The sequence below is a fragment of the Pantherophis guttatus genome, chromosome 4, assembly GCF_059756535.1.
Source record: "Pantherophis guttatus breed Tessera chromosome 4, ASM5975653v1, whole genome shotgun sequence".
NCBI classification, from domain to species: Eukaryota; Metazoa; Chordata; class Lepidosauria; order Squamata; family Colubridae; genus Pantherophis; species Pantherophis guttatus.
In genome coordinates, this window is record NC_142066.1 from 124,540,287 (window position 1) to 124,558,464 (window position 18,178).

At 33.9% G+C, this 18,178-nt stretch overlaps 1 protein-coding gene across 8 annotated transcripts in view; it reads left to right on the forward strand.

Moving 5' to 3' along the window:
* Positions 1-1,844: 1,844 nt before the first annotated feature.
* ETV1 (ETS variant transcription factor 1) overlaps positions 1,845-18,178 on the forward strand; it is a 142,464-nt gene continuing 126,130 nt past the window's right edge. For 7 of the 8 annotated variants that reach the window (XR_015734040.1, XR_015734038.1, XR_015734037.1 and 4 more), the window contains exons 1-5: positions 1,845-2,075; positions 2,515-2,644; positions 3,381-3,468; positions 5,058-5,105; positions 14,311-14,364. Coding sequence is in view for 2 of the 8 variants with exons in the window: in XM_087892719.1 (XP_087748845.1) it covers positions 2,600-2,644; positions 3,381-3,468; positions 5,058-5,105; positions 14,311-14,364 (235 nt within the window). In the remaining 6 variants the exon portion in view is untranslated. Of the gene's footprint in view, positions 2,076-2,514; positions 2,645-3,380; positions 3,469-5,057; positions 5,106-5,235; positions 5,670-14,310; positions 14,365-18,178 lie in introns of those variants that run through there. The other variant, XM_087892720.1, reaches the window with a different exon arrangement.

Genomic DNA, 18,178 nt, shown 5'->3' on the forward strand with positions numbered 1-18,178 from the left:
AAATAGGAAACAGAGATTTTGGCCTGTCTTAGTCATGGATGCTTGCTGTGTATATTAGGGCCAGTCACTCTGAGCCCAAATCACCTCACAAAGTTGTTATTGTGGGGAAAACCGAAGGTGCAGTAGTATAAAGTATGTTCACTATCTTGAAATGATCAAATATAAAGATGGGCTAAAACTCTAATCACCAACATCTTGCTTTAACCAAAATGAAATACAGCAGCAACTCCATTCCACTGCTTAAAATCAAGGAGATATTCCTCTTTGTTGAAGTGCTTCAGTCAGACTTTTGTAGAAATAAGAACTCTTTTTGGCACGCAGCACATTCCTGATATTTATTTAGTACAGCAATGCAAAACATTTGCACCTTATTAAAGCATCTTTGGGAGAATGAAGCACCTCCCTTTGGAACATTAAAGCAGCCTGATTTTTTGGAAGCCCTCTTGGATGCTTCAGGATGGGTCCCTGGTTTCCTCTGTGGATATGTAAGTACACTATCACTTTCCTTTGCTGAGGTGCCAGTTGGTAGTACTACTGGTAGTAGGCAAAGAGCAGGGGTGAAATCCAGCAGGTTCTGACAGGTTCTGGAGAACCACTAACGGAAATTTTGAGTAGTTCAGAGAACCAGCAAATATCACCTCTGGCTGGCCCCAGAGTGGGTTGGGAATGGAGATTTTGCAATATCCTTTCCCCAGGAGTGGGGAGGGAATGGGGATTTTGCAGTATCTTCCCCTGCCACGCCCCCCAAGCCACACTCACCAAGCCACGCCCACAGAACCGGTAGTAAAAAAATTTGGATTCCACCATTGGCAAAGAGGGACAGCTTTCATGGTAGTTCAAAACAAAATAAAAAGTATGCTTTGAACTGGAAAGCTTAATGTAGATAAGTTCAACCATTTGTAGTTCTCAAAAGTGCAGGAGAAAAGCTTTATGTAACAGTTGAAAGGATATTGTCATGAGCTATTAGGTGAAAATGTTCTTGTGAATCCAAATGTTCTTGTGAATCCAATCGTTTTTTATGTATTCAGTGAATTGTACTTCACCTGTGTCCCTCTATTAGTTTGACTCAGATTACATATTTCTTCTAGAACAATGTAATGTACATGTTTCTGACATGTGATTCTGAAAATTTGACTCAGAGAAAGTTTTTTATATTCCAATCAAATTACCAAACCACCATTTTAAGCACTAAATTTATACAGTCTGGGTATTCATGCCTTTACAATAAGATTCATTAATCAGTAAAAGAAATTAATTCCCAATAGCATCACTTTAGTCTGTGTATGGGGTGGATAGGTGATGAAGTTTTTGGATGAAATTGAAAATTGTAGGGAAATGATAGGATTTTCAATATTTGATCTCATCCTTGAAAGTAAGTTATGTATGTGAATTCTAAAGCAATGGAAAATGGTAGCTGAATTTTGCAACGTTCTGAAGGTAGGCTGTGATTGGAGAACAGCGTTTTGTGAAAAAAGCCACATCAAATGAAATGCATTGACTGGGTCCCCTTTACTGGCACACGGGGGGAAAATCTCTTCAAATTGCATAAGCAGAGATATTAAGTCGTGGGCACCGCATCTATGTGACAGAGCCGCTGTTAAACTGAGAATCTCGTGCTGGTCCAAATCTTTGTATAACAGCTGTGTGCGCTTGGGGTGGGGGAAAGACAGACAGAGAGAGAGAGAGAGAGAGAGAGAGAGAGAGAGGTAAAATTAGGGAATAACAACGATCCCTCGAATCCCCTTCAGAATCCGGGAGGATCCGGCTTTTCCCTTTTTCCTCGGGGGTGGGGGGGTGGGGGGGTGAGAGGCAGTTTGACTGACAGTCAGAAATCTGATCCTGTTAAAGACGCGGTTAGCCAATAGGCTACGGAGATCCCTCGGTTTAGACTAGAGGCCCCTGGAGGAGAAGTAGAGGAAAAGCCACTGAATGTAGCGTCCTGTCAGTGGCGCTTTTCGCTTGAAAGGAGAAGCGCTGGGAGAAATAATTAATGTTCTTATTACATTTGTAGAGACTTTTTGTTTTGGTGCGCGTGTGTGCGCGCGCGCATCCGATCGTCTTTGCTGTACTTTCAGGTGGGTTTTTAACAGCAACTTTGTTGTCTGTTGTTACGGCGATTACATGGTTGTGGTTTGCAAGAAGGTAGCTCTCTCTCTCTCTCTTTCTCTCTCTCTCTCTCTCTCTCTCTCCCGTTAGGTGTAATGCGAGTTGTGTCGTGCGCCATTACTAGTTCTGCACACGTTTACAAATGGGATCGCTCCAGGGACTAAAGCGGGCATGCCAGCTTGGCTCACGATTTGATTTCTTGGTTTTTTTCGAAGTCCTTTCCATCCTCTTGCTATCCTCTCCGGCTCTTGCTTGTAACCCAGAGGAAGGCAGCTTAGAAGGAGGGATGCGTGTGTTTTTATGAATGGCACTCTTGGAGGATCATTAGATATGCAAATTCAGGCAGTTCATTCATGACTTAAAAAAAAAAAATCTAAAAGCCATATTGTGTTCTCGGTTTTTTTCAAGGCTCTTTGAAGGCTGCATCTGGAGGAACTCTCTTTTAAACCCAATGTCCAGAAAATAATAAAAATACTGCGCTAAAGTCATCAGAATGGATGGATTTTATGACCAGCAAGTGCCTTACATGGTCACCAATGTGAGTGATCAGCTCCTAAATTGTTGGGTCTCTTGGTGGGAGGGTGCAATTTGCAGTTAAAAGGGGAGAGGGCAAAAGCTTTTATGGGGGAAAATTGTTCTGGGTTTCTTTGTTGTTTTATTTTTGGATGGAAGTGAAGGGAGGAAAATTTATGCTTTGTAATGAGATGTACATTTAATTCAATAAATTTCCTATTTTTTCCACATACCATTTCGGTTTGAGGAAAAACAAAAGCACTTTTACCCCTCATTATTATAAGAAGAAAGAAATCATAATTGTTGCAGTTTTAGAAGTTTTTAAGTCTTCTTTGTTATCTTAAATAGAAGTTCCCTAAAGGGAAAAAAAAAGTTTTTTTTTCCTTTCAAAGGACTTTGACAAATAAAGAGTTAAAAATTAAAGTATAATGTCATTCTCCCAACCAGCATCAATCAAAAGTTGGCTTTTAAAGAAATACTCTTGGTAGATATTAGAACTTTAAGTTGCCAAAATTAATACTTAACACCTACATTCCTGCTTTTCTATATAGGTGTCTATGGACATGTGTTTTCAGTAGATTGAACCTAAATATTCCTTGGCTTAATTCTAGTAATTCTAGTTTGAAATTAGTGATAAAATCAATAGGGAAGTTTTAAGCTTTCTCCATAGCCTTAACATTTAAAACCTATTGCTAATATTGCTTGATATCTAACTTCTTCCCCTTTTTCCTTTTAAAATAACCATTCTATTCTATTTGTAGAATCTCTGTGGGAGAAATTGTAATGAGCGACCAGCAAATGTCAGGAAAAGAAAATTCATTAACAGAGATCTGGCTCATGACTCAGAAGGTGAGGATATGTGTTACGCAAGAAGGGGGGAGAATAAATGTTACTGGCTCCCCCTTTTACAACTACATACCCTGTAATATGCTTTTTAAATGTTGATGTCTGCGCATTTCTCTCCTTTTCTCTCCTTTTCCTCCCTCATGCATCTTCCTGGAGTTTTGTCTACATCTATTTATAGAAATGAGACAAGAAAACCACATCTCATGATGTGACACAAGCTGACAAAAGCAATTCACCACTAGGCTGATGTACCTTCAGTGACTCACCCTCTGTGTTAGGTATTGCCACATGGTAGGGATGTAAGTAAGCCCATATACCTGGAGGTGAAAATTTGGCAAGAATTGATAGGTAGTAAAAGGGTGCACACAAATTGCTCACCTGTAGGCCTCTGCACACTCCCCATTATCATTTCCTTTGTGAGTGCCTACCGTGGTGTTTCAGAGATATGCTAAAGTTTTGCTTTAACCATTATAGACGAAATAGGACAAGATTCAGAGTTCTATCTGCCTACTTTTTCCATCTCTACTCTTTGGTTTGTAACTCCTATAGTAACCAACTATGAACCATTCAGAAGAAAATGGTTCATTACACTTTTTAAGATCATACCCTGTGAATCTAACACTTGGTAAATTTGTTGAAAGGCTGTTTTGAAGAGAAAAACAATTGTTTCTGCAAAGTGCCGCCTTGATAGCTTGTTGCTTGAAAGAAGCAACTCATGGCTTACTGGAGGCAAAATAGTCCTCACTTGCTTCTCTTAAACTCTAAGAAAAGCACCAATGTCCTTTCTTGGGCTGGTTTCACACTAGAGAAATTCACTCTGTCCACCTCCATTATAAGACTTCTCTATCCAACTTGGATTGGTAGTTTTGTAAAGACTTCCTAGAGGATGATCTGCAATAATCTTGAAAGCCCTTACACACTTCTAAAAATGCTTTATAAAAAGTCATCTGCTAATGTGGACATAATGATTAATACCAACAAAACAAAACCTTCATGAATTCATGCATTTGTCCTGCAGAGAACTGATTTGACTAAATTACCAATTTAGGTTTCCATTTTGGTTATATTTGGCATTTATTAACTAGCAAATTCCTCCTCCCCAAAGTAATATAAGTAAAAATCTTACTTTGCAATGGCAACTTGTCTGGATTTTATTTCTATCATTTTATAATATTATATACCAAACAAAGAGCAAAACAGCATTTCATTATTGAGTACTCCTTTAAAAAATGTTAAGTTATAGCCTGATGTAGTTATTTTGGAATAAGCCCCACTGAAATCAATAGAATTGTCTTTGAGTGGGTATGCATAAAGAAGTTTAAGGAATTTCTCTTTAAGTAATCTTGGTCATTCAGAAATCAGATCAATTGATTTTTATGGGTTCTCTCAATAAAATCTGTTGATACATGTAAATTATTATTACTGGAGTTGATTGGGATACTTTACCACATATATTTTATACAGAAACTAATATTTGCATCTACACAACATTAGACAAAATACAATAAATTACAAATATCTTTGCTTAATTTAGTATTTGAACATTACAGAGCTGCTGACTTTTTTTAAAAAATCTTTTATTCTTTTCTTAGAACTGTTTCAAGATCTAAGCCAATTACAGGAAACATGGCTTGCAGAAGGTAAGGAGGGAAAAATGTTTTCTACCCAAAATAAAAAAAGAAAGGAAAGGGGGAAAAAAGCACTCTGGAAGAAAAAGGGAGGGGGAAAAGGAGGGGGGGAAAAAGTCCTGAACTTGCTGTCTTAATGTTCAGCCCAATTAATTGAGCTCTAAAAGAGCCACCTCATGTGTCATGCATACATTAGAGCCTCTGATGAGTTTGTCTTTGGGGACTCTGGGGCTGCTCTATCCAATGTCATCACAAATTACCAGGAGAAATTGCTTCCAGCCCACAATCACATCTGCTTTTGGCAAGAACTAATGCACCAAGACTTCACGTTCCAAGCCTCTGTTCAGATTTTAATTGCAATTGATCAGGTTTATATTATTGTACCTCAGGAGACTGCCTACAGCCAGAACTGGGCTTGCTCTTTCCTTCAGAGCAGAGCATACAATTGTTTAGTGTTCTGGAGGAAGTACTTTTCTGATGGCAGAATATAGTTTCTCTGAGTTCATCAGGACGGGATGCTTCAAGATTTAAGTGAAAGTGTCTTCTTCCCTGCTTGCTCGCAACACCGAACGTTAGGTGTGTATTGGCTATTTAAGAAACGATGGATTTCTGTTACCATTATTTCAAATTTATAGATATTTATATTTTGCAAGATATTTAAAAGGAGAAACTTTATTTTTTCCCCTTTTCCTTCTTTTTGCACCCCCCTTGTGTTTCCTTAACTCTGAGATAGTTTATTTTAACACAGTTGACAGATTATAAGGAAATAGTTTTAATGCTGGAGTTAAATTACTGTTGATTTTGACTTGAGTAGGATGAGATGCCGAGAGAAGTTTTGCAAAAGCATAGGAAGTTGATCCTAACTGATGTATATTTTCTAACTAAAAAGTTGATGCTCCTGACATGTTTGGGCTTTTTCCAGCATGAAGATAACTCGATTCAAATTCTTTTCTCTTTAATATATATATATAAATATATATAAATATATATATATATATATATATATATATATATATATATATATATATATAATCAAGAAACAAAATTTAATTAAACCTCATTCAGAATTAGGTGATATGTCTCTTTCTATGTGTGCTCTTGCTTGTTTATGCATTTTTAGTATTCATTGGGGTTTTATTTTTTTTAACTCTTACTGAATGTGCATTGTTTGTTGAATGAACATTCTATTCCTATTGAAAAGGAAAGGGATAATTTGATGCAGTTGCTTAACAGAGAAAAGAGAAGTATTGTAATGGTACATACAGATTGCCTACCTTTTTGACAACAGCTTATATAATTTGCTAAATAATATGTAATTTTCATTAATTTATCTTTTTTTGCCATGCTTTTATGTACAGTATCTAGCAAGGAAATATTAAATATGATGTAATAGGTGGTAAATCTCCATATTAATATTGAAGGTCTTAGCTAAAATTCAAGAATAGCTGTGAAAAGTAACTCTAGTAAAGATCTATACATATGCTGAACTTTCAGCTCATCCTGATAACTTAGAAGACCATCAAAGCACTAAGCATTCAGTTTTGTTCATTTCATTCAGTGAGTTTTAGTTTTAATATATGTTTTAATTTGATAAATTTTGATTAAATGCAGGTTTTTTAAATGTGCAATCAGATAATTGTTTAAAATGTTTCTGAAAAGGAAGAATGAACAAAAATGGATTTTATATCATTTGCTAATCATGATTCTGATTAAACAAAAGGAACAAGCAAAAAGAAATAAAAAATTTGGGTTATAATCCTGTACTCAGTTAGAAATAAGTTTCACTGAAAGCAATAGGACACTCTTCTGAGTTAGCATGCAGAAACTGCTTTGTGCTATTACGAATTAAACATGAAAAATTAAATTCTTACCTTAGAGACTTATGCTGTTTAAAGCATTCTACCAATATATTTAAGTAATGTGTCCAGTGACCAACAGTGTAGTTTAGGACTTGGTTGAATCAAATGCTAAACATGAAAACTAATTGAATTCATATGAAATGTAATAGTTGAAGAAAAGTTTTTGTAACTAAGACTAAAAATCACAATTATGACTTAATAATTATTTTTTGCATTTTCCAAGAAGGGGAAAAAAAACAACCCATTGAGATGCTTTGTAGATAGTAAGTAAGTAATCCACACAAGATTAATTAAAAACTGGTCTTGAAGTCAATCTAGTTTGCTTAACCCTTGATTAAATTTTCTCCATTTATGTTCACATGGTTGCTGATAAAGTTACAGCTCTGTGAAATAGTTATCTCTCATAATGCTTTGTAACCAGGAATGTCACTTTAATTTTTTTAATTCTGCCACTCCTTTTTTTATATGTAGTACAGTAGCATCTGATTGAATCATTATGGATTATCACTTTTTAGTTATCGGAGGATCTGTCCTCTTTCCCCCTTCCACCCCCATTTTAGAGAAATAGTTTTTAGATAGGAAAGAATGAGAGCACGAAAAAGAGAAAAAATGATAGTTGAGTTATTTCAACTGCATATTTTATCAGTATCCCTATTCTTTTGGGGAAGATGTTGCTTAAAATGAGTAATCATAAACAGTTTATTCTCTTTTCACAAAAATGGCATTGGAAACAATAGCATTTACATATGTATTGAAGGTAGAAAAATAATTCAGTGGTGAATAGAATCAGATTTGGTTGCTGTAATGTAGTGTGCTGTAATTTGGTTGCTGTGATGTGTGTGCCAAATCTAGGGTGTCAGATTCAAAAATGGTTTGCATCCAGTGGCACAAGAACCTGGCAGAACGCTTGACCAAACTTTCTTTCTTGTTCTCTGTGTGAGATACAGACTTTCCTTCAGTGGAAATCTTCTGCTGCTACTGTATTGAGGCTTAAAACAAAATAAACCATTGGGATTTGAGCATATGGGGGGGGGGGGGAAATGAAGGGCTGTTAATAATTTTCTAAATTAGTAAAGCATTACTATCATCTGCTAACAACCCCGGGTTGTTCAGGTGCCAGTACTTCCTTTGTGCAAACATAGAAAAGTTTATTCAAAATCTTTGGGACTTTTAACTAAACCTGTTAATTCTCATGCATGCAGTGTCATAGTGATGCCATTTTGGCCCAACAGATGATGGAACTCCTCTATTGAATTTGTAGATATTGCATTAAATTGCTCTTGACAAATACAAGTTAACAACTGACTTCAAATAATCAGCTCAAATATGAACTTAATGTATTTTTCATTATCGGAAGCTCCCGCTGTTTATTCTGTAACAAAAAAGGGAACGAAAAGACTGATGGTGCTGAAAGCCTGCTGTGTTATGATGGAAACAGTTTGTGGTTTGAAAGAAAAATAAGCTGAAAAAGAAGAATGTTTTAAATTTGTATTCAAAACATTAAAAATGATGGATAAAGTGTAATGTAAATGTTACAGGAAGTAAAACTCTGTTATATTAGTATTGATTTAACAAAATGTCATCTAGAAAGAATAATCTGTTAGTGAAAGGACAGGTAATATATATATATTTTTAAAGTCCCTTTCTCCTTTGGGTGGTACCAGAGATTCAGATAAAGAAATGATTTCCTGAAAATATACTGGTGCCAGTGAAAATAATGGCCACGTATGGTAAATGAACTTTGTGAAAATTTCATGTTCTTGGCACAGTTTACCTCTTGTTTCTATTCTGGCTTTATTTTATTTTATTTTATTTTTCCCTTTCAAATGAAATTGAATTCCTCCTTTTTATTTTGATCAAGAGAGAAAATTATATTGAAGTGCCATAAATCAGGATGTTAGTTTGTTATCATCTTCACAATCAAGAGAGTTATAAGAACCTTTCGTGTTTTATATAGTGTTTAAATATGCCCTTAAAAAAAAGAACTGAAGTATAAATTTTACAGTAGAAAGAATTAATGAGAAATGCAAAATTTGTATAGTAAAAGTTCCCGAGATATTTGGGGAAACAAAGTTATAGGGTTATCCCTAACACATAATAACTTGAAGGCATCTTAAAATGAAACCTTCTAAAAGAGTGAGGATGGAAGATTTGTATATGTCCATAAAGATACCAAAGATATAAAGTTAGACTTTTGGAAGACATATTTATGATGTCTTTACATGCACATAGATCCTAAGAGCTTTTTCTGCTCATTATAAAATAGTGTTAACAACTTTGTATAATCAAAGAAATAATAATCTGTCTCATAGGTCTTGGATGTCTACTTTCTAGGGCTGCAATGTTAAGATCAGGCTGTATTGACAAAACTGTTTTGGATTTGAGATTTTATTAGTCACTTTTGCATCTTAAAAGCTCTTAAAAAGTATTTGGACAGAAAGTGTACAATTTTGGAAACAGTGTGCTTTTTAATATCTTAAAAGGCAAAGTGTCATATCCTTATTATATGATTCACTTTAGAAAATTAATTGGAAGGAGCACCATTCCTTTAATATAATTATATTTTAACTGGTAAATAATTTTATGTGTATAGAAGAGTGAGACATGTACTTGTTCTTAATTTCTGTAGCTCTTTTTTTTCTTTTCAAAGCAGAATTCCTTGATGTTCAAAATCTTTGGCAACTTGGCTTATGGATTGCCAGAGTATCAAGAAGGAATGCTACCGGAAATGTTGTCACAGTCTGTGTAGAATTGATTAAAAAGAAAAGGAGTAAAAATAGTGCTTTGGCTAATCTGCCTTGTGCATTTTCCCTTTCTCACTCTGTTTCCTGTGCATCTCCTGTGGAGCCTTTAACTTTTTTCCATTCTGAGACCATCTTATTTTTTTATTTTTTTTGACATCTCATTTATTGTATTTGTTTCCCTGATAGGGCCTGTGTAGTGTCCTGAAACAAAGCAATGAAATTGATGTGTTTATATAAAAAGTTCAAGTTTATTCTTCTGTCTCTCTTTCATTCTCTCTCCTTTTCTACTGGGGGTGTGACAGGAAAAGATTGCGGTTGAGGCCACATGTTTCTTGCTGGATTCTGTTTTTGTGAATGAAGGCAGAACTCCAATTCTGACTGCTTCTCTTGAATAATTGTTTAAGAGATCAGCTGTCTCATTCACTGGCAGAGAGAATGACTCATACATCTTCTGCCTTGTTTGGCTGCAGGTCATTGTTACAGTGGATAGAGCTGGTTTTAATTAAATATCAACTCAACTTCTTTGCTGTCTACTTTTCTGTCTTTTTTTGCTTCCCCCCCCTCATATACTTTTAGGGAGAGAGTGTGATTACTTTTGAAAAAAACTAAATTGACCTTCAGTTTGTTCTATTCTGCTGTTGCTTAACTTAATCACAAAATCTTAAAGATGTCACCTTTTCTTCTTAATATTAAAGAAAAAAAAATGGGCTGAGGCATTTAGGGGCATATTGAAAATGTCAATATCTTATTAGAGAGTGATCCTGTGTATCTCTGGGTCAGTGCCGTTATATCAAAAGAGCATATTTCTGAGTAAATCCAAGCATTTTTTTGTTATTTAAAAGTAAATAAGTGTTATTTGGAACTAAAATCTCCCCGTAGACTTTTTAACCAACACTTCATTACCTTTACTTTCACCCTGGGAAGATTTGAGAAGTTGACAAGGAGAAGAAGGAAGCAAAAGCAAAGAACAGAAATTACTCTCTCCAAAGTGAGACAATTAACGGCACCTTGTGTATTAATGCAGAAGAAACCTGATAAAGCTGTTCTCATTATTATATAGTCCCCTGTTTTTACCCCTTAAAGCGCTTCTTCTATTTACCATTTTTCCTAGTCTTAAGTATTCCATTAGAATGTTACTACAAAAGGGCTCTTTGTAGATATTTAAATATTCTGTCCCCCAAAGAATCCAAATTCAACAGTCATTTATATTGATATATCCGCCTCCTGCTCTGTCACCATATTAAAAACTACTATTCCTTTTATGAAAGATTCACTGAATTGCAGCAGTGACAAGAAAAACGAAATGATTGGTATCTAAAACTACCTGCAGCCACCACACTTTTGTTTGCAGGATTTAAGGTATATTTAAATCACCCAAACAAGAGTTACCAGTAGTTTGTTTGGGGGATTTAAGGTATAGTTATACTTAATTGACTACCTGCTGGTCTAACTTTAGTGTGGAAACCTAAATTTCTTTGCAGGGTGGTATCATGAGGCACCTGACATGTTTACCATTAATCAACTACTGCTCTTGATTTTATTTGAAGAATAGAGAAATCATGATGGGCTATACTATCTAAATGAAGCTTATTGGGTTTTGTATCTTGAATGTTTAATAGTTATATTTCTTCTATTTTTGTGTGTGTTTCTAATACTAAAGGCTATTTTATTTCTACTTAATTGTAGCCATTGAGTGCTTGTTCAGGATAGATTGTTTACTTCAGAAAAAACCAAATATGTCAATTTAAAACTGGACAAGATTTCATAAATTGCTATATACAAGACTTAAGATGTAATCATACATTTAAAATATGCTATAACTTTTGTCTTATTTTATAAAACAGCATATACTAGTTTTCTTCTTTACTGGTAAATTTATGTGGAAACCAATTATAGCTGTCACTATTATGAACAACAAGGAACATACAGCTGTTAAACAGGTGGTGTGTTAATGTAGTGTTTGTATCTTGGAAGCGAAAGTTTAAACTTTGTCTTTTCTTATTTATAAGAACTACAATAAGTATGTCATTGGTCAATTTGGAAATATGGTACTAGCTCAAGTTATAAAAAATGCAGAAAAATTGGAATTGTTTTTGCTGAAGGGTGTGCTTTAAAACTTCTTTACCCATTTATGTGGCTCATAATTTTGTTTCGCTTTGTATTTTAAAATGTGTTTATTTCAGCACAGTGAGATTGAAGTTATAGTTGCTGTTCTAAAAGTTAGATTTAATCATTCAGAATAATTTTCTATAACTGTATAAACATGTTTACGCATTTCAGCAACTAGTCTAGGAACTTTATTTTGCGTTGCTAAAAATGCAGGACAGAAAAAAAAATCCTTTATTTTTGATCTGAATGCAACAACTTGTAGAATGGTGCTGGTAAGTTTTCATTTTCTTTTTTTGGCTTATGAATCAGTGAGAACGGGAGTTAAATGTTGCAGCTTAATATAAAAAATCTAGCTTTTAATGTGATAAAGTCATACAAAATCTAAGCCAAAGAGCCAGAAAGAGATGCTGAGTTCCTGAAAGACAAATTCCTTAGAGGATATTAAGAGCATTGAGATTTATTATAGTAAAGGAATAATGGTTAATTGTAACTGCTATTCCAGTAGATTTTAAAAGGAGAAATGTGAATTATAAAGGACAGCCTTCTGTGTGAATAATGGAGAATAAATAAGAGAAATCTGCAGTGTATCTTTAGCTTATCATCTGTTCATATTGCAGTTCCATTGGTTCTTATAAACTGCTAGTGCAGAGTATGGAAATCATCTTTTCAAATTAGGGGTAATTGTTACTCTAGGATAATTTTTTGCACCATGAAAAGAGCAAACATTAACAGTTCTCCTCTCTGTGTGTGGAAATAGAATAATTCACAGTGGTTGCATAGTTGATGTTGCCTATATGTCAATACATTTTGAGTTGAATACTATTAATGATGTCCAATTAACAGAATTATGAGTAAGCATTTGTGGTTCTGATGCGATCTGAAAATTTGGGCCTAAATCCAAGCAACAATACCAACACTGTTTATTAGCCAAGATCCTTTAGGCAAATCTTGTTTCCAAACAACATTTTGTTCTACAAGACAGATTGATCCTGGAAGTAAAGGGAGGCTTTAGGTTGTAGAAAGTTCAAATAAAATCAGTTTAGCCCTAGTTCTTCACTTAAATTAAAGCTCTTTGAATCACAACTTCAGAAATACTTCAGTCACTTTCTTTCAGGTTTTTGCCTTATGTGGGTAATTTTACATTAACTTAAAATCTATAGTGATTTTAAATTAGATAGCATGCTTAAAACAGTACTTGATTCAGCATTTAATGCTACTATTGTCCAGTAAGCTTTAAATGGGGAAAAGAAATAGGAAACTATCAAAGAACAAATAGTATATAGTAGTGTAGTTAATATTTTGTTTTAAAAAAATTATCCGCTAATATGTACTAGTACATGCTGTTAGTTTATAGCTAGTTAGTTTATAAACTTACTTGCTATAAGCTAACGTATAGATGTATGCATAAATTTTATTCAGATGTTCATTCAGGTAACAAATCCATATCAGTGAAAATATTTGGTTGATTACTAGCTCTTGAAGTGAATTCTAGCTGAATTCATAAAATTAAAAAGATTGATTTCTAGAGAAGGATCTCTACAGTGGATTGTCTTGCTATGTCTAGGATCATTAGCTAGAAGTAAGTTTCCCAGGGCTTAATATGACTTAATTCTAGTCAAGCATGCACAAAGATAAGCTTTTAATTATATACAAGAATTTGGGGACTTATTATATGAATATATTATGTAATTATATTCTGCCTTTTGGATGATATTTTACTATATAAATTAATGAGTGATGACTCCTTCTATCAAGAAGCCTTTATAATCCTGTTCCAGATTGTAAATGTTTAACAACAAAACTCTCTTAAAGGTGTGGAAACATATTTCCAAGTGTGCTTTTTTTTTTTTTTAAAGAGAATTACATTGGAGTGAGGAACACGAAATGTTTTATATCACTGATTTAGATGTGTTCTAGAATTTCATAAAATTGAAGGGGAAATGTATCTTTTGTCTATTCTATTTTCCCCCTTGCTATTTTTCCTCTTAAATATTATAGGAGTACAAAGGTAGAAGCCTCAAAAGCTTCAATGGGACACAGCCTGCATTCTATTTGACCTCTTGGTTGCTTTCCTTAATGATATTAGCTTAATTTATTGCTACATAAATGCAATTCTACCTCCTAAATGCTGGCAAGATAAAACCATAAATCTAAGGTGGGTTAACTGTTCTCTACCTAGTTTTAGCATGAAGGTATTTAGTGACTAATACATCACCTTACTTATTGAAGTAAATGCTTGGCTCTTGTGAAGTATGCCCAATATATGGGATGTTTGTGTTCAGTGCTGATTAATGCAACCTCAAGTGCAGAATTTCCCAGTGCATCTTCATTTGCAGTTGATTCCCATAATCATTTAATTTTTTGTTTTATGTAAAGTGCATTCTCTTCTTGATTTGGCTAGTCCTAAGAGTTAGAACTAGCTCTTTTCCATTTAGTAGCTTCTTTTTCTAATTATTGTTTCTAATAAATTATTTCTTTTCATTTTCTCCCTTACCTTATCTTCAGCTCAGGTACCTGACAATGATGAGCAGTTTGTACCAGACTACCAGGCGGAGAGTTGTAAGTATAGCACTTTCTAATCCTTCCTCCTTTTTAAAAAATAAAATATTTTTAGCATGTATATTTCCCCTTCTTTTAACTAGTAGTTAGGTAGAGCAGAAGACTGTCAGTCCATGACCCCAATGTAAAAATAATGTAAAGAGAATCCTCCCTGAATTACAACAACAAATAGATTGATTGAAAAGCCAATGTCCATCTGTTTTTCCTCTTCCTCTTTTTCCCATTTATTTAATTTGGTAAATATTTTCATTGTGATAAAGAGTCGGTTTCCAGAATGGGGAAATATATGAATTCTTCTAGAATAATGATGATGATGATGATGATAGAAAATAAATAATAATGATAGTGTTTAACTGGAAATGGCATTCTATATAGATAATCTAGTGGTGTGCAATCAGAGAAGCTTCAAAAATAGTTATCCAGTGCAGTTTTTAAGAGGACATGGGAAATAATAAATAGTAAAAATATTAATTGTCATTTATAGTTTATGTAAATGGCATGGCATGCTTTTGTCAGTGATTCAGAATGTAGTTCCTAATATATTCTGAGAATTTGTGTAGTCTCTGACCCAAATTTACAGCCAGCTTGTATTCTTAAAGACAGCTTCCACCATCAATGTTTTTTTTTTTGTTTTAATTGGCAAAAAAATAAATAAATGAAAAAAGGGAGTAGGATGTACACAAGGCAACTTTGAGGCAAAGCAAAATTGGGGGATATAGGAGTCAAGCAATCTGTTATCTAACAATTGAATTTTTAAGATTGCTTGGTGTTAGCAGAATAGCCTAATGATAGGGTGTGCAGTAATAATTGGCTTTTTACATAGGATTTCATTTCGGTTATTGTGCTACAAATACAAATACTAAATTTAGTGCTAGTCCAACATTTTTTCTCCACTTTTATAACTGTTCTCGTTTTTATGAAAGGAAATAGCTTTTGATTCTCTCCTACAAAGCAAAGAAGAAGAAGTTAGGAGTTAAATTCTCAGGTTGAGTATGGCATTCATGTATTTTACTTTACAGAGTGGCCAAAGATTTGTGTGAATGTCTTTCATTATCTATCCTGCTCTTCAGCAATCTGTAGCTTTCCTACATTTCAATTAAAACTTAAAGGCAAAACATAAAGTGGAGCTCCTCCCATGGGGCTTTTTTAGAGCAGGAAAGAGAGGAGCCAAGAAAGTTGTCACTTCTCAGTAGTAAAGTAAACTCAGAAACACTACCAAACTAATTTTAAGTCACACTAAGCCAGAAATAGAAAGCGGAAGATGGATTTATGGCAAATATTAGCTAAAAAACAGAATAGTATGTGGCTGTAAAAAGCACTCCTTAAAATGTGCTACGATTTGTGGTAAGATTCATGTCGGGTTTATTTCAAAGAACACCTTAATGGAAGGGTTTTATGATTGACTAATATCTCTTCATTTGATCCACCTCATTGTTTGCCAATAGCTGATTATTTGCAAGAACCTCCAGTGATGAATTTAAGGGAACAAAGCAAAGGGCAAAGATCTTATGTAATAATGTGTGTTCATCATGTACATAAATTGGATATATGAATTCGCTTATCACTCACTTATTGCTTTTCAGGACATTTATGCATTTATTCAGCAATTTGTAATTATTTTTTCCCATTGTTCCATGTTCTTGCCAACCTCAGAACAGGGAAAATCTTATGTCAATTAATAGATCCTCTTTAATGCACCATGGCTGTTCTTGTATTCTTAAAAAATATGGGTAGTTGCCTATTCAGGTCTTCCCATACAAGTTTATTTGTTCTTATTTTTCTATTCCTGGAGCTCATGGTTATTAAACTTGTTTCTTGGACTTTTGATCCAGTTATACTGTAGATATGCTTGTGAGTTTGGTGTAAATCATCAACACTGGAAACACTATATTGTTGATTAATGCACTTGAACGGCACACTATACCTTTGAAAAATATCTACAGTTTACTTTTTTTATCCTGCTGTTATTATTTTTATAAATATCTCAAGGCGGCAAACTATACTTCTTCCTCCTCCTATTTTCCCCACAACAACCCTGTGAGGTGGGTTGGGCTGAAAGAGAGGGAGTGGCCCAAGATCACTCAGCTGGTTTTCATGCCTGAGGTGGGACTAGAACTCTCACCAGCCTGGTTTCTAGCCCGATAGTTGAAACCACTAGACCAAACTGGCTAGGGAAAGGAAGAATCAGCATGGCGGAGAGCATAATCTCTTGGAGATCTGGTAAGATCATTTTCTTCAGTCAGATATTAAGTGGTAGTACTAATAATGTTATCTGATTTTAAAATTCATTTTTTTAAAAATTTCAAATTGTTATCTGCCATGATTATCCTATGGGAAGAAAAGCAAGGCACAATCCATTGTCATCAGCATCACAATGAATATATCATTCATTATTCTTTGCTTCAGTTCAAAAAGACATCCCCATAATTTCAGACAGTCCTTTAGAGTTATTATAACATGGTATTTTTTCCAGATCTTCTGTATGTTCTTCACACTGTAATTTTAATTCCTTTCTTTTAATATTCTTCATTGGTTACATATTGAAAAAAAATCCATAATTATGGCATAGTATATTCTCCTGCAATTGATGTGAAAACTTCAATTAATTGCTATGGTTTCCTTCTCAAAATCAAATTCCTTGACAAACATTTCCTATTTAAACAGGCTATAAGATTAACTTTTTTCAGTTCCTTACATGTTGTAAATTGAAAAAAAAACCTTTCAAATAACATTAATTAATGTTCTTCAGTGAGAAAGATGGGCGGTTTCTAAGTGTGATAAATAAACCTAATTTTAATAATAGTGTTGAAAAAATGATATGACATAAGTAAAGGTGAAATAAAGTTGTTAGGAAGCAACGAGTATAATCTTAACTTTAAAGCATGATTAAACTTGATTTATTATATTTAAAAAGAATTTATGCATGGTTTTATTAGACACTATATTTGCAAATGAAATGCTTTCGTTATCACTTCATTGATTTTGTTAAATTTTATAAGATTGAATTTAAAACAGATTCACACATGGAACACCGATGTGGATTTCACATATTTTTACGTTTTGATCATAAGTAAAGATATTTGAAATTTGAACAATTATCTTCAATTAAGCAGATCTTTCTGCTAAGCGCAAAACCAATTTGAGATAATCAAACCTATTCTAGTGAGAAATGCAGAGCTTTGTTTTACAATTGGCACAAAAATAAGTCAATGATTCTTATAGAATGGCCACATATTGTTTATGTAAAATCCTGTCAAAAGATGATCAGGTTTTCTTAAGTGAACCTTAGCCCTTCAGACATTAATGCAGTGATGTAGCTAAAGATTATCTGTCCAGATAAATAGTCTTCTGTGTATGTCCAGATGGATCTGTATGCAATTGCTGGGCTGTATATACAGAGACTTAAACAAAATTAAAATCCTATCAGCCATTTTTCGACAGTTTGAGATATTTTAATCCAAATATTTTATTCCCTTAGCAAGTGGACTTGGCTGTTTAATCTTTTGAAATTGTTTCTCAGACATACACTAACATACCTTTGGAATTATGTGCTTGATATTTTATGATTATCATTGCAACTCAAAATCTATAACTACAATTTACATAAAAGAATTATTTCTTTTATTATTTCTATTTGTTGGAAAATTAATTCAGCAATAGATACAAAGTTACACAGATTGTGCAGTGAACTCTGTAAAATATTGCTTGGAATGAAAGTTTTAAATACATGTAAGCACAAATTTAGAAAGTTTTGTCAGTGCATATACTTACATGTATTTTGTGTATACACGTATGCACAAATTATAAGTTTACA